The sequence below is a fragment of the Sycon ciliatum genome, chromosome 6 (assembly GCF_964019385.1).
Source record: "Sycon ciliatum chromosome 6, ocSycCili1.1, whole genome shotgun sequence".
In the NCBI taxonomy this organism is placed as follows: Eukaryota; Metazoa; Porifera; class Calcarea; order Leucosolenida; family Sycettidae; genus Sycon; species Sycon ciliatum.
In genome coordinates, this window is record NC_088648.1 from 14471911 (window position 1) to 14487573 (window position 15663).

The window sequence follows — 15663 nt, forward strand, 5'->3', positions numbered from 1 at the left end:
TTCCTTGCTGCTTCGAATTGTAGTTGGACCGCATTGTCCAGTTTTTAACTGGTCTCTTCATCGCCCTGCAACGGTCGGCATTCTTTGTTGCCATGGGACTTAGCTTGCGCATATTTTCGCTGAGTTCACCTACCCCTGATTGGACTTGGTACTACGGTTCCATAACCTTGAGCCTTCCAAGCTGGAAGGCTGTTGGTTTGCGCACTGGCGATGTGTTGGAGCTAGATCTCAGTTCTTCGAATGTCTCAGTAGCCTGTTAGCTTTATGCCATGTTATTCACTTTCTGACTGCTTTTTACCTTGTTACAGTCGTGGAAAGTTGCTTCATAACTCGTTTCCATGTGATGTCTTCTATTTTATTTACTGGCTCAGTAATCGAGTTAAAAATTCCTTACTTTCTATAAACAAAGCAAAAAAGTTCAAGTATGCTATGTCATGATAAATTTAGTGTTGCCCTCAGGCTCGGCGACATCATGGATTTCTAACAGGAGATATAGATATCGTAAAAGACCTCGGCTTTAGCTCGATATTTTACTTGTTCAAGATGTCATTGATTTACTTCGTGCAATAATATACTTTTGGTGGACCCCACGTGGATTACTGCGATTTTCACTAAAATCGCCCCGAATGCAGGTTCTCCTTTTACTAGAACAGGTGAAGCTTTCATTTCAGAAAAAAACACTCAATGCCCATCTGATCTCAATTGCCTGATTGCCTCATCTCGTTAGTTATAAATGTGCGAATCAGTAAAAGATCATTGAGAAAGGAAACGTTGACAGAGAATGCTTATGAAAGGTAGATACTTTGGCACGGCATTTGAAATCGCATTTCACGTGGTTATCGGTGGTGTGAATACTTCTGAAACCTAACCGCAATGATAACGTAAATGAAAACGTCAATGAAAAAGAATGATAACGTCAATGATAATGTTGACGCAGGTGTAGTGGTACAGTCTGTAGTGGGTTCGCTCAGCTTCGCGCTGCTGCTGCTCAGTATCTTTTGAACCTTCATGGTCTGTATTCACACTGTTCTCACTGGTCGTTCTCGTGTGTTTGGTTTACTTTCTCACTACGCTGTTCATGTGTCTCCAGCGAGAGAATGGGCAACGCTCAAGGGTTTGATTCAAGTCAAGTAGCTCGCCGTACCGTTATTGGCAGTGGCCGGGATGAATGATTCCATCTACATTCTACAGCTGACTACATTGCTTTGCTTATCTGTTATGTAATCGAGCATATTTAAAGCAATAGCACACAACTGCATTTTGTTATCTGGATACTTGGCAACTTCAAGTCACTCCTTCTGAACAGATAGCCACGGATATAATCGTGGAAATTCAATTTTGTTCTATTCGGTGTGTACTCCATGGGCAGCGGCAAATCTTTAGAGATTTGTCTACTGTTGAATTTATTGGTATCGGAAATCAATAGCACCAGGGTTTTAATGGACGTTGACGGGAATTTCCAGACAAGAAAAGAGACATTCATGCAGGGCATATAGTTCTCACAATGCATGGTTGTTTATGGCGGGTTGCAATCAGAACTTTTCCTTCCTCGACTATTAGGCCCTGTACTGTTTCAGTGCAAGCATCATGGATGGAGAGGAAGGGTGCACGTGCGCTTGAGAGGAAGTGAAAACAGAAAACGCTTCTTCTGTACAGATGTTTCACCTGCATAACCCTGGGGTGGGGGCGCATGGCCGGGGGGGGGGTGCATGGCCGGGTGGGGAGGGGGAGGTCCATGGACTTCTTGTACCCCAGATGACCTCGATGCGAGTTCTCAGGCAATAATGAAACCTATTTCTAACATCTTTTTCAAATACAAGTAATCATCAATTGAGTGTGTTGAGAAGAGGTTGGTGCGACTTCGGCGATAGTACTAGTAGGGGAAGAGTGTGTTGCTCCATACGTGGGAGCTCGCTGTTTTCCCGCCGACTTGAGTTCTCACTTGACTGACTCACGACTGCCATCCAGAGCACACGAGAAGTCTATCGAACCGTCCACTCGGCAAACCTGCAAGACAGCACCACTCCCTGCTCAATACACAGTGTTTCGGGTAAATCACCCCTCATCAGTTGAGCTTGAGTAGGCTGAGGAAGATTGTGCCTGAAGAGCACCACTTATATAGTGCTCTCCAGGCACAAACATCACCAGGAATACAAACGTACAGAGACGCTCCGTTTCCAGCGCGACAAACACCTCGTGAACACCAGATAGCAGCGCGAGTCAGTGTGGCTCATGGTGCTCTACGCTGAATGCATTTCCTGGCCCTGTGCTTTAGTGGCTTGGTCTAAGAGCTCTGCTAGCTGGATTTGCTACATGCATGTAAATAACATAGCATAAAGCTTCCTTTTGGGAGAGAGTCGCAGCAGGCTGGTTATCTGATACTGTGATAATGTGATAATTTTGAAATAGCACGAGGGATAAAAACCAGAAAAGATGGCCTGGTCGATCTCCTCACAGTTTGCAGATAGGTTTCCTGCGGGGTGTTCAGCAACCATGCAGCAGTTTGCAACCTATGACCCGGAAACACCTCGAAATTGACCAAAAACGAAGGAATTTCTGACTATTTTCCTCAACCCATATGAATATTTCAGACTAGTGCGTTTTAAAATTACAGACCCCATAGGCCAGCATCTATGCCATATAAAATCTGTGATCATTTTTCTCATATTATAGATTTCTAGGCGATAAGCCGATTGGATTACAATCACCCATTTCCGAAACTGGACGTTTGTAATCCAATCGGCTTATCGCCTAGAAATCCAAATGAGAAGGATTGGGGGAACTGCCTGAGCAATAATTATATGGAGGGGATTTCTCAAAAAAGCTCAAACCGCGTTTGAATTGTTCGCAAAGGTCTAGATGTCTATGCGTTTGAAACGCACTATAAAGCGTACACGATGAAACTAGGAAAAACCACACCATCATGAAAACATTCGCTCACCTGAGTAGTGGCGACATCACCACCACACGAAGCCATGTCTACTGTACATCCTTGAAAGAAATGACCAGCATCTCCAGCTACTACTTCGAATTACTTTCATATCCTTTATTTTTATTGCCGAACCCACAAATCGTGATACAGATTGTAAAGAACCATTCCAGGTAGAAGAAAAATCCATCAGTTCGAGGTAGCTACTACTTTCATTGCACCACGAAAATGACAAACTTCAAAGGCCATAACGGGAACGATATACGGCTTATAATGTACTGAGCATTGCAAGACCGTGGACTGCCGATATCTCCACCACCGCCTAGGCCATGGCTTCTAGAAAGGAATAATACATTAACTTTAATAAATGGGCGCCTTCAGTGTTCTTCATAGCTGCAACAATGTAATAATGCCGATATTGATGCTGAACAGCCAACCACATATCGTAGACAAAAAATTCAGTACTTGCAACAATAATATTATTACTATAAACGAAATAGATGAGGACTCTCAAACAGTTTAAGGCCAAAATGGGCACTTGCACAATTTCAACAAGAATACACCGTATTATTCCATAGTCATTACCAGTACATAAGTACGTCATGATGTTGACATCGATGATCGCTCTCTTGTCATCTTTACTCCAAGCAATTTACAGTAGCATCATGCCTTGATCTAGCGTCCATTGCCAGCAATTGCAACAGGCAACACCGATTGCCTAACCCTATCATGATAGACCCGCAGGCGAACGAACAGTTCGGCCTCTCCGCCATGGTTGTGAACGACGAAGCGGTAGCGTCCCTGGTCGCTGCGCCGCACACTTCTGAGATCCAAACGCACAGATAGGACGTCGGCCTTAATCTGGCGAGACAGGAACGTGTGACGACCCGCCTGCGAAAATCTGCATGAGTTGTCCAACATAAACCATGAGAATGGAATGAGTGTGCAGTTCAGTACCTTACCAAAAGGCATCATTTTTCCGGAGGACGAGACTCCTGAACAGTAAAATCAATTTCACGTCAAGTAATACAAAGAATATTAGAGACCCCAAACGCCCAAGCACTATGTTATTGACACTATTAAATCCGACTTTATCCATTTGTCGTTCTGAAGTTGGGCCATCAATAACCAACAATTGTGTGTTTGGACAGTATTGAAATAATTACATTGATAAGTTGGAGGGAAAGTTGCAAACGGGACACAATGACCGTCACCAACCCAGCCCCACTCGCACCAGAGACCCTTGCTTATAGCCCGGATGCTCTACCACTAAGCTATGGTATAGTCTTCATCCAATCTGGGGCAGTAGAACATAATGCCTTAATGGCCGATTAGTTTGCAGGCCTGCCTGCGAAACATGAGGTCCCGAGTTCCAGACCCGCGCTGGTAGCTGGTATGTTGAGCTGCGCCGACAACCACGGTCAACTGGGTACTCACAGCTCGGAGTGAGAATAACAAGGATGCAGTTTACAGGGTTATGGGCCGTTGCACGCCTGACTGGTTGAGAGACTAACCTCCTCTCCCCTGACTCACTTGTGAGGCCTGCATTCGCCACTAAGGTGAACAGGCATAGTGGTGGCCTGAAGATGCGAAGGCTAGTTTGTGTGTTGTGTTGTGAACATTCCAGCGATGCCGACGCGGATCCCGCGAATATTATTATCATTTTCTTCACAAACTCACGAATCCGCACAGGCTGGTGGGTCGCAGCCCTCGCTGTAACCCACACACTTCACGTACAAACTAACACGTCAACGCCTATCAACATTGTTACTGCACGCTTGTAATCATTAATAGCAAGGCGATCAAGACACGCAGAACATCGCACCCTCTATTTTCAGGTGTGCCAGAATGGACCGATCTTCATGTTATTTCTATAACTTAGAATCTTCCAAGTTGGAAGGCTGTTGGAGTGCGCATCCAAGATGTGCTAGAGGTGTAAGCCAGTTAGTTATAGAACGTCAGTACAGCCGGTCAGTGGCGTGCAATTATGTTATCGCATGAGCTGATTGTTTAGTAACTGGCGGTGTTAGTGTACATTATAGCGTAACTTGTAGTTTCTTGGTCCTCTTTTTCTTTACTATAACTAAATCCAAATTTTGTTTTTTGTTTTTCGGCAGTGGTGTGTAACTGTGCAAACCATGAAGTGGCTACAGTGGAGTCTGCACACACATAGGAAGGTGTCGCAGACATTTACTCTTTTAAGGGTTTCCTCAAAGGCTGTGGCCATGATCGATAGCCGATCAATACCACTTCACAAATAGGTTCTATTCAGAAACGCTTTTCATCTCTCCTCCCCCCTTCCATCCCGCAAAACTATGAGTCATTATAATGACTGTATTGCCTTACCGAACCCTGGTGCGTGGTGGTGCGCTTTCAGCATCCTCCAGATTCCACCTTGAAGCCGTCAGAGTAATGGGTGGAGTGCCTTGCACGTGGAAAACTGCAAGTGTGACGTTCTGGCCAATGACAGCTTTCGCATTGTGAACTGATATGATGATTGGTTTCTCTATGCATGCACAACATACGAACACCAGAAGGAAAACAACATAGACAGCATACATAGAGAATAGAGAATATATTCAGAACTCGAGCATCCAACCGATCTGGATCTCACAGGACATTTCAAACAGTTCACTCTCCCATACTTCACACAAGGAGACAAAACGACCATCGTGTACATGTACTTCAGAAGTATGAACTACTTTAGTCATGCATACGGCGATTGGTGGTATGGCTATATTAAATAATTTTATTATAATTATTATATGGTTAAAGATACATGTACATGATTGTGCAGTGTCTGGTACACGCTCTAGACAAAGGCTAGAAGTGATGCCTTTATACAGTGCATATGGGAATAAGGTAGCTCCGCGTTCGAGTACACACACCGGTGTGTGTGTGTGTGTGTAGTGCTAGGGCTCCGTAGCGCCCCGCCTGTATTGTATTCATCAGGTTGTACTTCTTTGGCCAGCACTCTATAGTCTCTAGTATATTTTATAGCAGACGAGTGCTGGAATACTCGACCCTCTGGTTCTAGTACTGCAAACTCACGTGCACCATTTGCGATCACATTGAAGGCAGGCTCGATTTCACCATATTAATTGTGAAAACATTTCACAGCACCAGTCGAACTGGCTGTCCGCATGCATAGGCATTCTGGCCTCAGCTATCACATGTCTTACCGCAGCACCGAAGATGGCGAACATAGCTATCCAGACTGAGATAGGGCGTACCAAACTGAATGATGATTTTTTCGCCCTGTCCGTTGCCATGTATTAAGCTATCACCTGTTTAATGCCTTTCAAGACAGAATGCTTACTCCCCACAGGCAAAATCTTACCCTGCACCACAGCATAGATGGCCCGGGTGGCGTTACCAGCCTCATTGACTGAGATGCAACGATAGACGCCATTGTCGCGGTGGTTGAAGCCCATCACTTCCAGTAGAGACTCCGACACTCTCTTCTGAGGCGCGTGCGGATCGGTGCGAATAAGCTGATGCACTTCACGGGCGCGTCCCTCTTTTTGCGGCAGAGTTTTGCCATTGTACAGCCACTGCACCTGTAATGTAGAGAAAGATTTGCGTGGAAGTATGCGAGACTGTTGTCACGTGAAAATTTGAGGTCGTACATATTAACAGTTACTTTTGTAAAAGTTCGCATAGTACCGTTTTCGAATTCTGGTACCCTAGCGTTTTAGCGTCTCGCACGTATAGTGCTCGATATCGCGGAGAATCACTGCACAAACAGAACGATACACTTTCTTTGAGGTGCACAGAGGCAATATGATATGCCTGGGTTCTGCAAGAGTGCTCAATGCCTGATTCAGGCAGAGCGGCGTACACAAAGGCACACAATGAAACCCTTGGCAAATTAATTCCGTTGTGACTCAGAGTTTCATGGCTGAACCAATCATCAGACAACGATAATGGAATAGGAGGCAGCGCTGGTATATCTAAGTGGAGGTGGTATTGGGGAACATTGTATTTCTGTACTGGGCTGTCAACGACAGTATCACATGTTGGCCATGATTTCGCGAATGGGAAGGTAGTGTGGCGTCCATAGTGATCAGGGGACGTGCTGCCGACCAACTGGGAGTAACCCCGTTTCTCAATGCCGTGTGCCTTTCCCGAGCAGGTCAGTTCCAGTGTCATTTCGTCAGCAGTCTGGCACTGCTGGATGAAATACGTGTTCTTCAGGCTCCTGTCCAGCTTTCTGGCCTTGGCACGAGCAGTGCAGTGTTGACTGCGGAGATCATCATTGCAGCGGTTCTTCATGATCAGTCGATGTAGTCTATCTCGCTCCCGTACGCAGGCCACAAGTTCTTACCCACGGGCGCCGGGCGGGGGCGTCTATCCCGATTTCGCCTCATCCGCGCGGGTGCGTGCTTATCCAATGTTGACACTATAGTATAGAGGCGACGAAAGATGTTGCAAGGGTGTTGACATCATCTATGGCGAACAGAGAGACCTGCCCTGCACTGAGATCGCTGTTGAAGGTGTCATAGTTTATCCTATGGATGCGGCGTGTAGGTCTGTAGCTGGAAGTACGGCCTGTTGAAAGCCCTGCCACAGAGAGATTCCCAAGTACTGCAAAGTGGTCACTAATGTCTAGGTAGGCTATCTCACAAGGTCCCGTCAGCGGGGAAGTTGATAGGAAGAGATCAATGATTGACTCAGTAAGGGTGGTGGCACGTGTCGGTGAAGCCACATAATTTGTCATACCAAATTTGTTAAACAAGTCAGTTACTCGTATGGCCATGGGTGACTGGGGTCATTTTCATATCAACGTTGAAATCACCCAGCACGACAGTTGCCAGAACCTTCTTTCCTGGTGCATGAACTGATGAGCTTCCTAACAACAATTCACTTCGCCTGGTCAATGCCTGTGTGCTGAAGGAACGTGCGTTGATTGGGGATTTCCTGTACTGTGTACGGCCGGACTCTCAATTGTAGCTGGCACGTATATGTACGTTGTTCCCTAGCTGTTCCCACTGTAAACACTGCTGCACGTATACTTGACAATGTCAGCATAATTATTATGGTGGTGCTGAGATTATCAGATTATTCTGTAGGGAGAAAAGGGAGAAAGAGACGGAAGGGAGGGAGGGAATGAGAGAGAGAGTCAAAGGGTGGGACAGACCGAGAGAGCCAGAGAGAGGCAGTGAGAGAGTGAGATGGATAATGATGATATTTTCTTGAACCTGGCCAGCCTACATGTATATTGTTACCATGAGAACCAAATAACGCTACGGCAGAGTACAATACCTACGGACTGGTCAGCTAGATGGACGCTGAATTTTCTCGCACGTACTAGTCCAGTACAGTATAATTATGTTGATGTCGGAATCACTAACCTGAGCATCGGGATAGGCACGAACAGTGCATGGTATGCGAAAAGTGTCGCCTTCAGCCACCAGGAAGTTCACCGTTTCGGCATCCTCGCGGAATGCATCGATTTGAGGAGGATACACGACTGCACACATCACACATGAAGTACACAAGACCAACGCATCTAGCAAACTGCAACATAGTATTACACTTGGTATTGCAATGCAGTTTGACCGGTTACTTGTTATGCATGACTTTTCGCCGATATTTTACCATGGGACTCTGGCGTGAACAAGTGCGACGTGTGGAACAATACAGAGGGGAGTGCAAGTTTGAGAATATTAGAGTTTGGAGGGCGAAAGGGTAGGAATAATGGCGAGATAGTCAAAGAGGGGGAGAAAACAAGAGAAATTGACAGAGATTCTGAGAGCGTGAGAGAGAGAGAGAGATAGTGACAGAAATAGTGATAAACTATAGTGCGTAAGCAAAGAATGGAGAGGAGATTGAGAAAGAGACACGGAGAGAGAGAGAGAGTGAAGGCGAAGTAAACAGTACATGTACTTGTATCCGTGTGTGTGTGCGTGCACTAAAGGCTTACCTATGACTCTCATATACTCTGTCCATTTTCGGGTTCCGTCGACTGTGCTGACCTTGCACTGATACTCGCCACTATGTTCGTTTGTCACACTATGAATGGTCAGGTGCGTACGTGCTGATAGGCCTATTCGCTGTTCATCCCAGACGAAGGTGGATGCAGGAGGATTGGTCTGCAGAGGGACACCACAAGAAGAGGTGCAGGCATAAACATGAAAGCGAATTTGGTTTCTTTTTCGGTATCACTCTGATGCAGGGAGAGTATACATGTAGTTGCGTGCTGTGCAACACCAAGGGCATCTGGATTCCTCTTGGCTCTTGATTACCGTGGTCAGTTCGCCTGTAACATTTCCCCTGCGCCATGCACTGCATAAACAGTTTTAACTGTAAAACACAGATTGCGTCTTTGCCGCTCTACCCCAGCGGATTGTGAATCCATGCCGTATGGCCTACGGACACAAACCATGTAAACTGCAATACGACAGTTGAACCCTGGTCCCTGGGGGTTTTGCCTGTTGAAACCTGTGTTTATCGTGTACTATGTACTTCGAAGTACCACAATGGGTGCCGAAAGTATTGATCGACGGGTGGGCAAAATTGGTAGTGTTAAGTGACCATGTATACATGTACAATGTCATGTATACACTTTAGTTCTGTCCGCAGATGGAGTACTTCAAGTGCATGGGCTTATTAGACGAAGGTGTGTGTGTGTCACTGGGTGCGTGTTGTTGACAGTGTGCACGCAGTCAAGTCACAAACAGTGTACATGTACATGTGTGCTTGTGAGCGGAGAAAGCAGGACTCTGGATGCATGGAACTACACGTAGACGTTCACATCATCCTGACCAAGATCAACGTAGGCAATGCTGCATGTACACGGTTTTTTTATAACACAATGAACCGTGGCATATTGACAATGACACACAATGAACCGTGGCATATTGAGGCCCTGGTAGTGACATAACGTCCGATAAGGCATAATGAAATTGCTCCTGTAATACAAGTGTGCGATCCAAATCACCGAATGTAGTATCACAAGACATGATCGTGATCAAATGGAATTTTCAGGCTTGGATGAACACCGTAGTAAAGTTTTCTAAACATGGAATCTCCTAAAGTGCCGGTTTTCAGGTAACCAAAAGTTGAAAGAGAAAATACTGAATGACTAAATTAATGTTTAGTGAAGATTGGAAACTCAAACACTTGATGCCTTCGCCTCTTCATCTATCAGTGACGTTTGGCCCTGATGCCTTCTCACAGTGAATAAAAGACAGGCCCTAGTCTACACAAATTACCCGAGGTGAGAAAGCGCTGTGCTCAACGCGCGCTGAAGGGCTAGTGTGCAATTTAGCGGCTGCGGTCAGCACACTGCCGTCGATTGGAAAGCAGCTTCCACTGTTGCTTTTTCTACATGGATACGGCTCTCCACGACGTTCATTCTAAGAAGTGTGTGTCTGCATTAGAAGCTGTCAGCAATAGATTTTAACTTTCAGGAAGCTGCGTTTTCTTAGAAGTTTAACCTTTTGACTGAACCTTTGCAATAGGCGTCGTTTCTTCAGTGTTGACTGAAGTCGGCCGCTGACCGCTTCCTTCTCCCGAACAAATTCGTTCTCAGACGCTTGGAATAAATCCTCCTGTTCCGTTGCTCCGAAAGGTTCACCGATTCCAGTGCTGAGATCTGCCACTCTCTGGTCTGAATATCGGAACTCGCACAGCAAGAAGAACAACACAGCAAAGAGGACCAGTACCAGGAGGAGAAGATCAGCAAACCATCCCTGGAAGGTGCTGCGATTTCTGTCAACTCCGGACTGAGATCCGTTCCTCTTTCCCTGGCTACTGTTCCTCGGCGGCGCGTTGGCCAACTCATTGGGTAGTGCTCGAATACTTGCACCCTTCATTTGCGCTGTCCATTGTCCCATGCAGAAGCATAATTATTATCATCGCTATGATGAATATCCACCATTTCATTGATACGTCGTTTGTCACAGCTGCTGTGATTCGTGGCAATACTCGTGTTGGGCTTGATGGGACTATCTGCTGCGGCGGCTGATGTTTTCGGTACTGTTTCTGCTCTTCTGCCTGTAGCGGAATGCCGCTGTGATCATTAGCACAGTATTGCTGGTCTCCTTCCGAGTCAGCGACTGGATTGACAGGCTTATCTGCAAGTCTGTAGAAATCTTGTGCAAGTGCCTCAGCAACTAGTTCTGTGGATGAGCAGGAGCACAAGACGTGCACATCTGAGTTTACGCCATACACCGCAGCACACTTGTACACGTTTTCATGGACTGGTGCCCCATTGCTTCTCGCATCGACATTATCGGGACTCATGTGTTCCTCCTCCAATCCAGTAAGACAATCAGCCACGCCGAAACGAGTCCAGTCAATAGAATGGCCTGCCGTGCCTGCGACTGTTTCAGTATTCACAGATCCAGTTCCACACCATTCACTACTCAATGCAGTGAGCGCTTGGTCGCCCATCCTGCCATCACATCTCTCCAGGAACACTTCTCTAGGTGTGCAGCTGACAAACTGCAGGAAGTGAGGGCCAGGTTTGCTGGTGTCCTTGCACGCCCCATCCATCAGATGATAAATATTTGTTCGGAGGCAGTTTCATATTCTGGCACCCCGCTTGCTTCTCGTTTTGCCAGAACAGGCATCAAAGGCATGTCTTTATGATGAGTGAATGACTGCGCTTCCTAGCGGTCGGTTATACATAATATTATAGGGTTAGCCAGGTGCTCACAGAACACTCTCATCGCAAACATCGCGTCGTGATACTGGTCGCGTAAAACACAAGTCTATGCATGAGATTACCTCGGTGTGCTCTCGTTCATTCGGAACTTCTGCTTATGGCCTGACCCAAAAACCTGTATACATGTAGGTCATTACTTATGTCGAGACACTTGGAAGCAATTAGAAAGCAGCAAAATAATCGGGAAGGTACCGATAAGCAGCACGCCCTTGAATTTGAAGGAGCTATCCAAATAGACTTAGCTGTACTGTGTGCTACGTCATTGCGTCAGTCACTAGCCTGCACAACGTTACTTTAATACAATGATTGCATGTACATGTACATGTATGTACACGACACTGCACCTTGCTGATGATGGTCACAAGACAGAAGCGGAAAAAACACTGAATTTCTTTATTTTAGTGTTCTACTACGCGAAATGTTCTATTACTATTACCAATGATTATGTACACGATGGATAGCAGAGAGTACTAAAATATCTGATGGACAGTCGACAGATAGAATACGAAGGTGGAAAAGGTGCACAGCAGAGCCAAGTAGAAAAGCAATACAAAGCAGCAATAAACAAGGAAACAACGACAATTGTAATCGCCTGCACATACAACATAAAGTTTCAAGTACCATGCAGGGCTGATGTGTGGCTGCGACTATGGCGTATCTCCTAAACTAACTTCCTAGGCGCGACATGCAACGCCCAGAGCTCACAATAATATATGCGCAAAGAGAGAACAGCAACACGCTGCGAAGGAAAGTAAGGTTCGCCCATCCGCGTTAGCGAGAGGATATGTAACGAGGAATCTTGTTTTCTTTCTGTGTAAGCGGTAATCATACAGGGATGATGTCTGATGATTGGTAACAGCAGAGTTAAAGCAATACGACTGTGCAAGGCTCCGCGCCTTGTCCCAGGTATATTGGTGCGTTTCTATGTCTCTCCCTATCTCTCTCTCCCAATCGCGCTCTCCCTCTCTTTCTCTCTCTATCTCTCTCCACCCACGAGGACACAACATGCTCTCTGGTCACACTTACACCACGTTCAGTTGGATTACGGAACTCTGATGATCAGGTTTTTCATGCACAACTAGCGTGCTCTTCAACATACGTTCGCAAAGATATTCTAATAGAGGAGTAATAGCGAGACTGCTGCTGATCGGTTGGTACTCTATCACTGGATCGGACCATCCATTGACTTTAATACAGTAGCATGGCCTGTTTTCTTGGAGGTCATACATGTACTCTATATCTAGGTTCAACAGTTGCCTACATGAAGTTGGATATAACTCGGGTTTTCAATAATGTTCAAGCCCACTCTTAACATGACCTGTTCTGTATGTGTGCGTGTACGCCAACTCAAGTACTTCAAAGTAGGAACACTGTCTTGATGTGTGCTTCTTGGGTGTGGTGATAGTTTTGACATGATCAAGATGGCGATAATAAACACTGATTTAACACCAGGACAATACATCTTGCAAAGTGGTACATTGTTACCAGCCATGCTAGCGGGGATTGGATAGAACATACAACTGATTTCATTCCAAGGAGGCAGTCAAAGAGACAGTCGAGTCGTTTGATTTTAGGTCCTATGATCAGTCATGTTATTCTTTTTTGTTTGTTTTCTATGACAAAATGCAACCTCTTTATTCATAACCTAATTCGGAGCTACTTCTCTGTGGCCTACATTTCAATCCAGGAAGCTTCTGATACCGTGAACATCAAGGTGGCTGAAGGAGACACGCTCCCAACACCATTCACTGCTCACATTTAATCTGATGCTTACAAATATTTACATATAGGTCAGGTCTCTGCTTGGATGACGACTACACCATAGCTCAGTGGTTAGAGCATCGCTGGCTACAAGCGAGGGTCCCTGGTTCGAGTCCTGGTGGTGACAGTCAATTTTTTCTTCAGACTTTTCCCGTTTGTGTCTTTCCCTCAAAACCAGTTAATATTTTATGACTTGGGGCTCCCCGCGTGCTAGTTTGTACGTGAAGTGTGTGGGTACAGTGAGGGCTGCGTCCCACCCGCCTGTGTGGATTCACAGGAAGTGTGAGTCACGAAGTCTGAGGAAAACGTTGAACGGTCTCTGCTTGGATGACGACTACACCATAGCTCAGTGGTTAGAGCATCGCTGGCTACAAGCGAGGGTCCCTGGTTCGAGTCCTGGTGGTGACAGTCAATTTTTTCTTCAGACTTTTCCCGTTTGTCTCTTTCCCTCAAAACCAGTTAATATAGGTCAGTGTTAGTGATATTATCATGGATGCAGTGAATGGGATTTTCGGTCTTTGACCACTTTGGTGGTGGGTCTGATCTACTCACCTCCCACCGCTTAGGAGCTGCATCTGCGCCTTCATCCAAGAGGGTGGTGGCGTTCTTGCGGATGCGGAAAACTCGGCCGGAGAACCATGAATTTTTTATTAGTGATATCAGCAGATATCACCTGTCAAGGCATGTACACTTGTAGTCTTGTTGCAATATTTTCGCCACAAGCATACCGAGTACATGTACAGTGCAGTGTGCATCGCTGCGGCCACGCAGCAACGACAAGGACCAGAACAGGGTCTAAACATTCTACTCTACACGTGCACATACATTGTACATGTATCTGGGAACAGCTTGCAACGTAGTGTTACGGTGCGTTCCAGATTCACTCCATCTACATAATCTTGTGCAGTACTTTCAACTTCGTACTTTTTTTCTCTGACGCAAGCAAGCCTAGAACTGCTCAACAGATTTAGTAGATGTTCATGTACCAGCAGTACGTCGTTATTAGTGGATGGCTACAGCGGCGTCTAGCACGGGTCTTTTAGAGAGTCTGACCATTACGTCATGGTGACAACACTGGTCCGCTTCCTGTTAACCTGTTGTCTAATGTCACGTGGCACTTTGATCCACTTCAATTATGTGTTCACTTTTTAGAGCCTCTTCGGAAAGCCTTATTTCCCGACACGCTTCAGACCGCACAAAGCATTCACAGTAACCCACTTTGGCAGAGTGAAGACAATATTTTTCGTGCAGATGCGTGGCCGTGGGGCCATGGAAGTGTGCGGAAGGTTCGTTGATGACGGGCCAGCCGCATAATTATCACCCCAGTTTTACTCGACTCCATGGTCGCCGGTCCACGTTCACGTCGCCTCTCACACACATACACGAAAAACTGTTAAGCGTCTACTAATCAGGTTGCACCGCGACACATGGCCCCATCTTAAAGGTGATGCTGCAAGAAGAACGGGGAAGTCCCCAAATCAAACTACACGCTATCTATTGTTATTCGGCTAACCACTCGGCAAGACGTTCAACTTCGTCCCAGTGCCAGTCAAAGGGCTGCATCTACGATGTTTATAAGGATGAAAGAGATTGACTCGGAGGCAGTACATGAGAACTTCAGAGGGATGGGAAGGACGTTTCTCCGGGCCCAATATCGTTCTGGTTTGACACTCTGATGGACGGGCGAGGTGGGCTAGAAGTAGAGACAGAGTTCCCAGGTCGTCACCCATTTGGTTCGGGATTTAACCAATCAATGGAGCCCAGTGCTGATTATCTCAACCGCCAAAGCCAACACAACAATGTGCGAGATCTCTGTTCCTCTTGCGGCTGCTGGAAGAGACGGGTCACGCCGCGTAGTAAGGAACACGTGGAGGATAAAACCGATGGTGCTCCACTCAAGGACCTAAATTCTGGAGAGATGGATGGAAAGTCGATGCAAGATGCGACCAGGACATCCACTGCAACTTCGCGTAGTTATTGGAAAACTACTGCTGCAAGTGCAATGTTCAAACGCGTTGCTGTGTTTATGAGTGTCCTAGCAGCCTGTGGTGTACTGCGCATATTGTCCGTCATCGTAGTAGCGGGGTGCGCTGGCGCGTTTGGCGGTATGACGGAAGCATTCGCCCAAAGCAGAGATGTGTGGCGCAATGCCACGGGAGTGGTGGACGCGCGCTGCGAGCACCTCTTTCTGGAGCACGCCAGGCAGATGCAAAGCCAGTGGCAGGCACACATGTTGCAGCATATGCAGCAGCAGTGGAACTTGCAGCAAGAACTGCACGCAAGTTGCAACAAACAAATC

General features: G+C 46.3%; 2 protein-coding genes across 2 annotated transcripts in view; one reads left to right on the plus strand and one right to left on the minus strand.

The window, feature by feature from the left end:
- LOC135819439 (fibrillin-1-like) overlaps positions 1 to 1336 on the plus strand; it is a 28007-nt gene extending 26671 nt beyond the window's left edge. Inside the window, exon 18 of the mRNA XM_065332650.1 lies at positions 1091 to 1336. Within this exon, the coding sequence (XP_065188722.1) occupies positions 1091 to 1120 (30 nt within the window). The 3' untranslated portion in view covers positions 1121 to 1336. The remainder of the gene's footprint in view (positions 1 to 1090) is intronic.
- A 1707-nt stretch (positions 1337 to 3043) lies between these two features.
- LOC135818856 (hemicentin-2-like) overlaps positions 3044 to 15663 on the minus strand; it is a 37691-nt gene continuing 25071 nt past the window's right edge. The window contains exons 3-7 of the mRNA XM_065332066.1: positions 8856 to 9024; positions 8284 to 8402; positions 6270 to 6489; positions 5276 to 5435; positions 3044 to 3830 (exon numbers count right to left, since the gene is read on the minus strand). Of these exons, the coding sequence (XP_065188138.1) occupies positions 3605 to 3830; positions 5276 to 5435; positions 6270 to 6489; positions 8284 to 8402; positions 8856 to 9024 (894 nt within the window). The 3' untranslated portion in view covers positions 3044 to 3604. The remainder of the gene's footprint in view (positions 3831 to 5275; positions 5436 to 6269; positions 6490 to 8283; positions 8403 to 8855; positions 9025 to 15663) is intronic.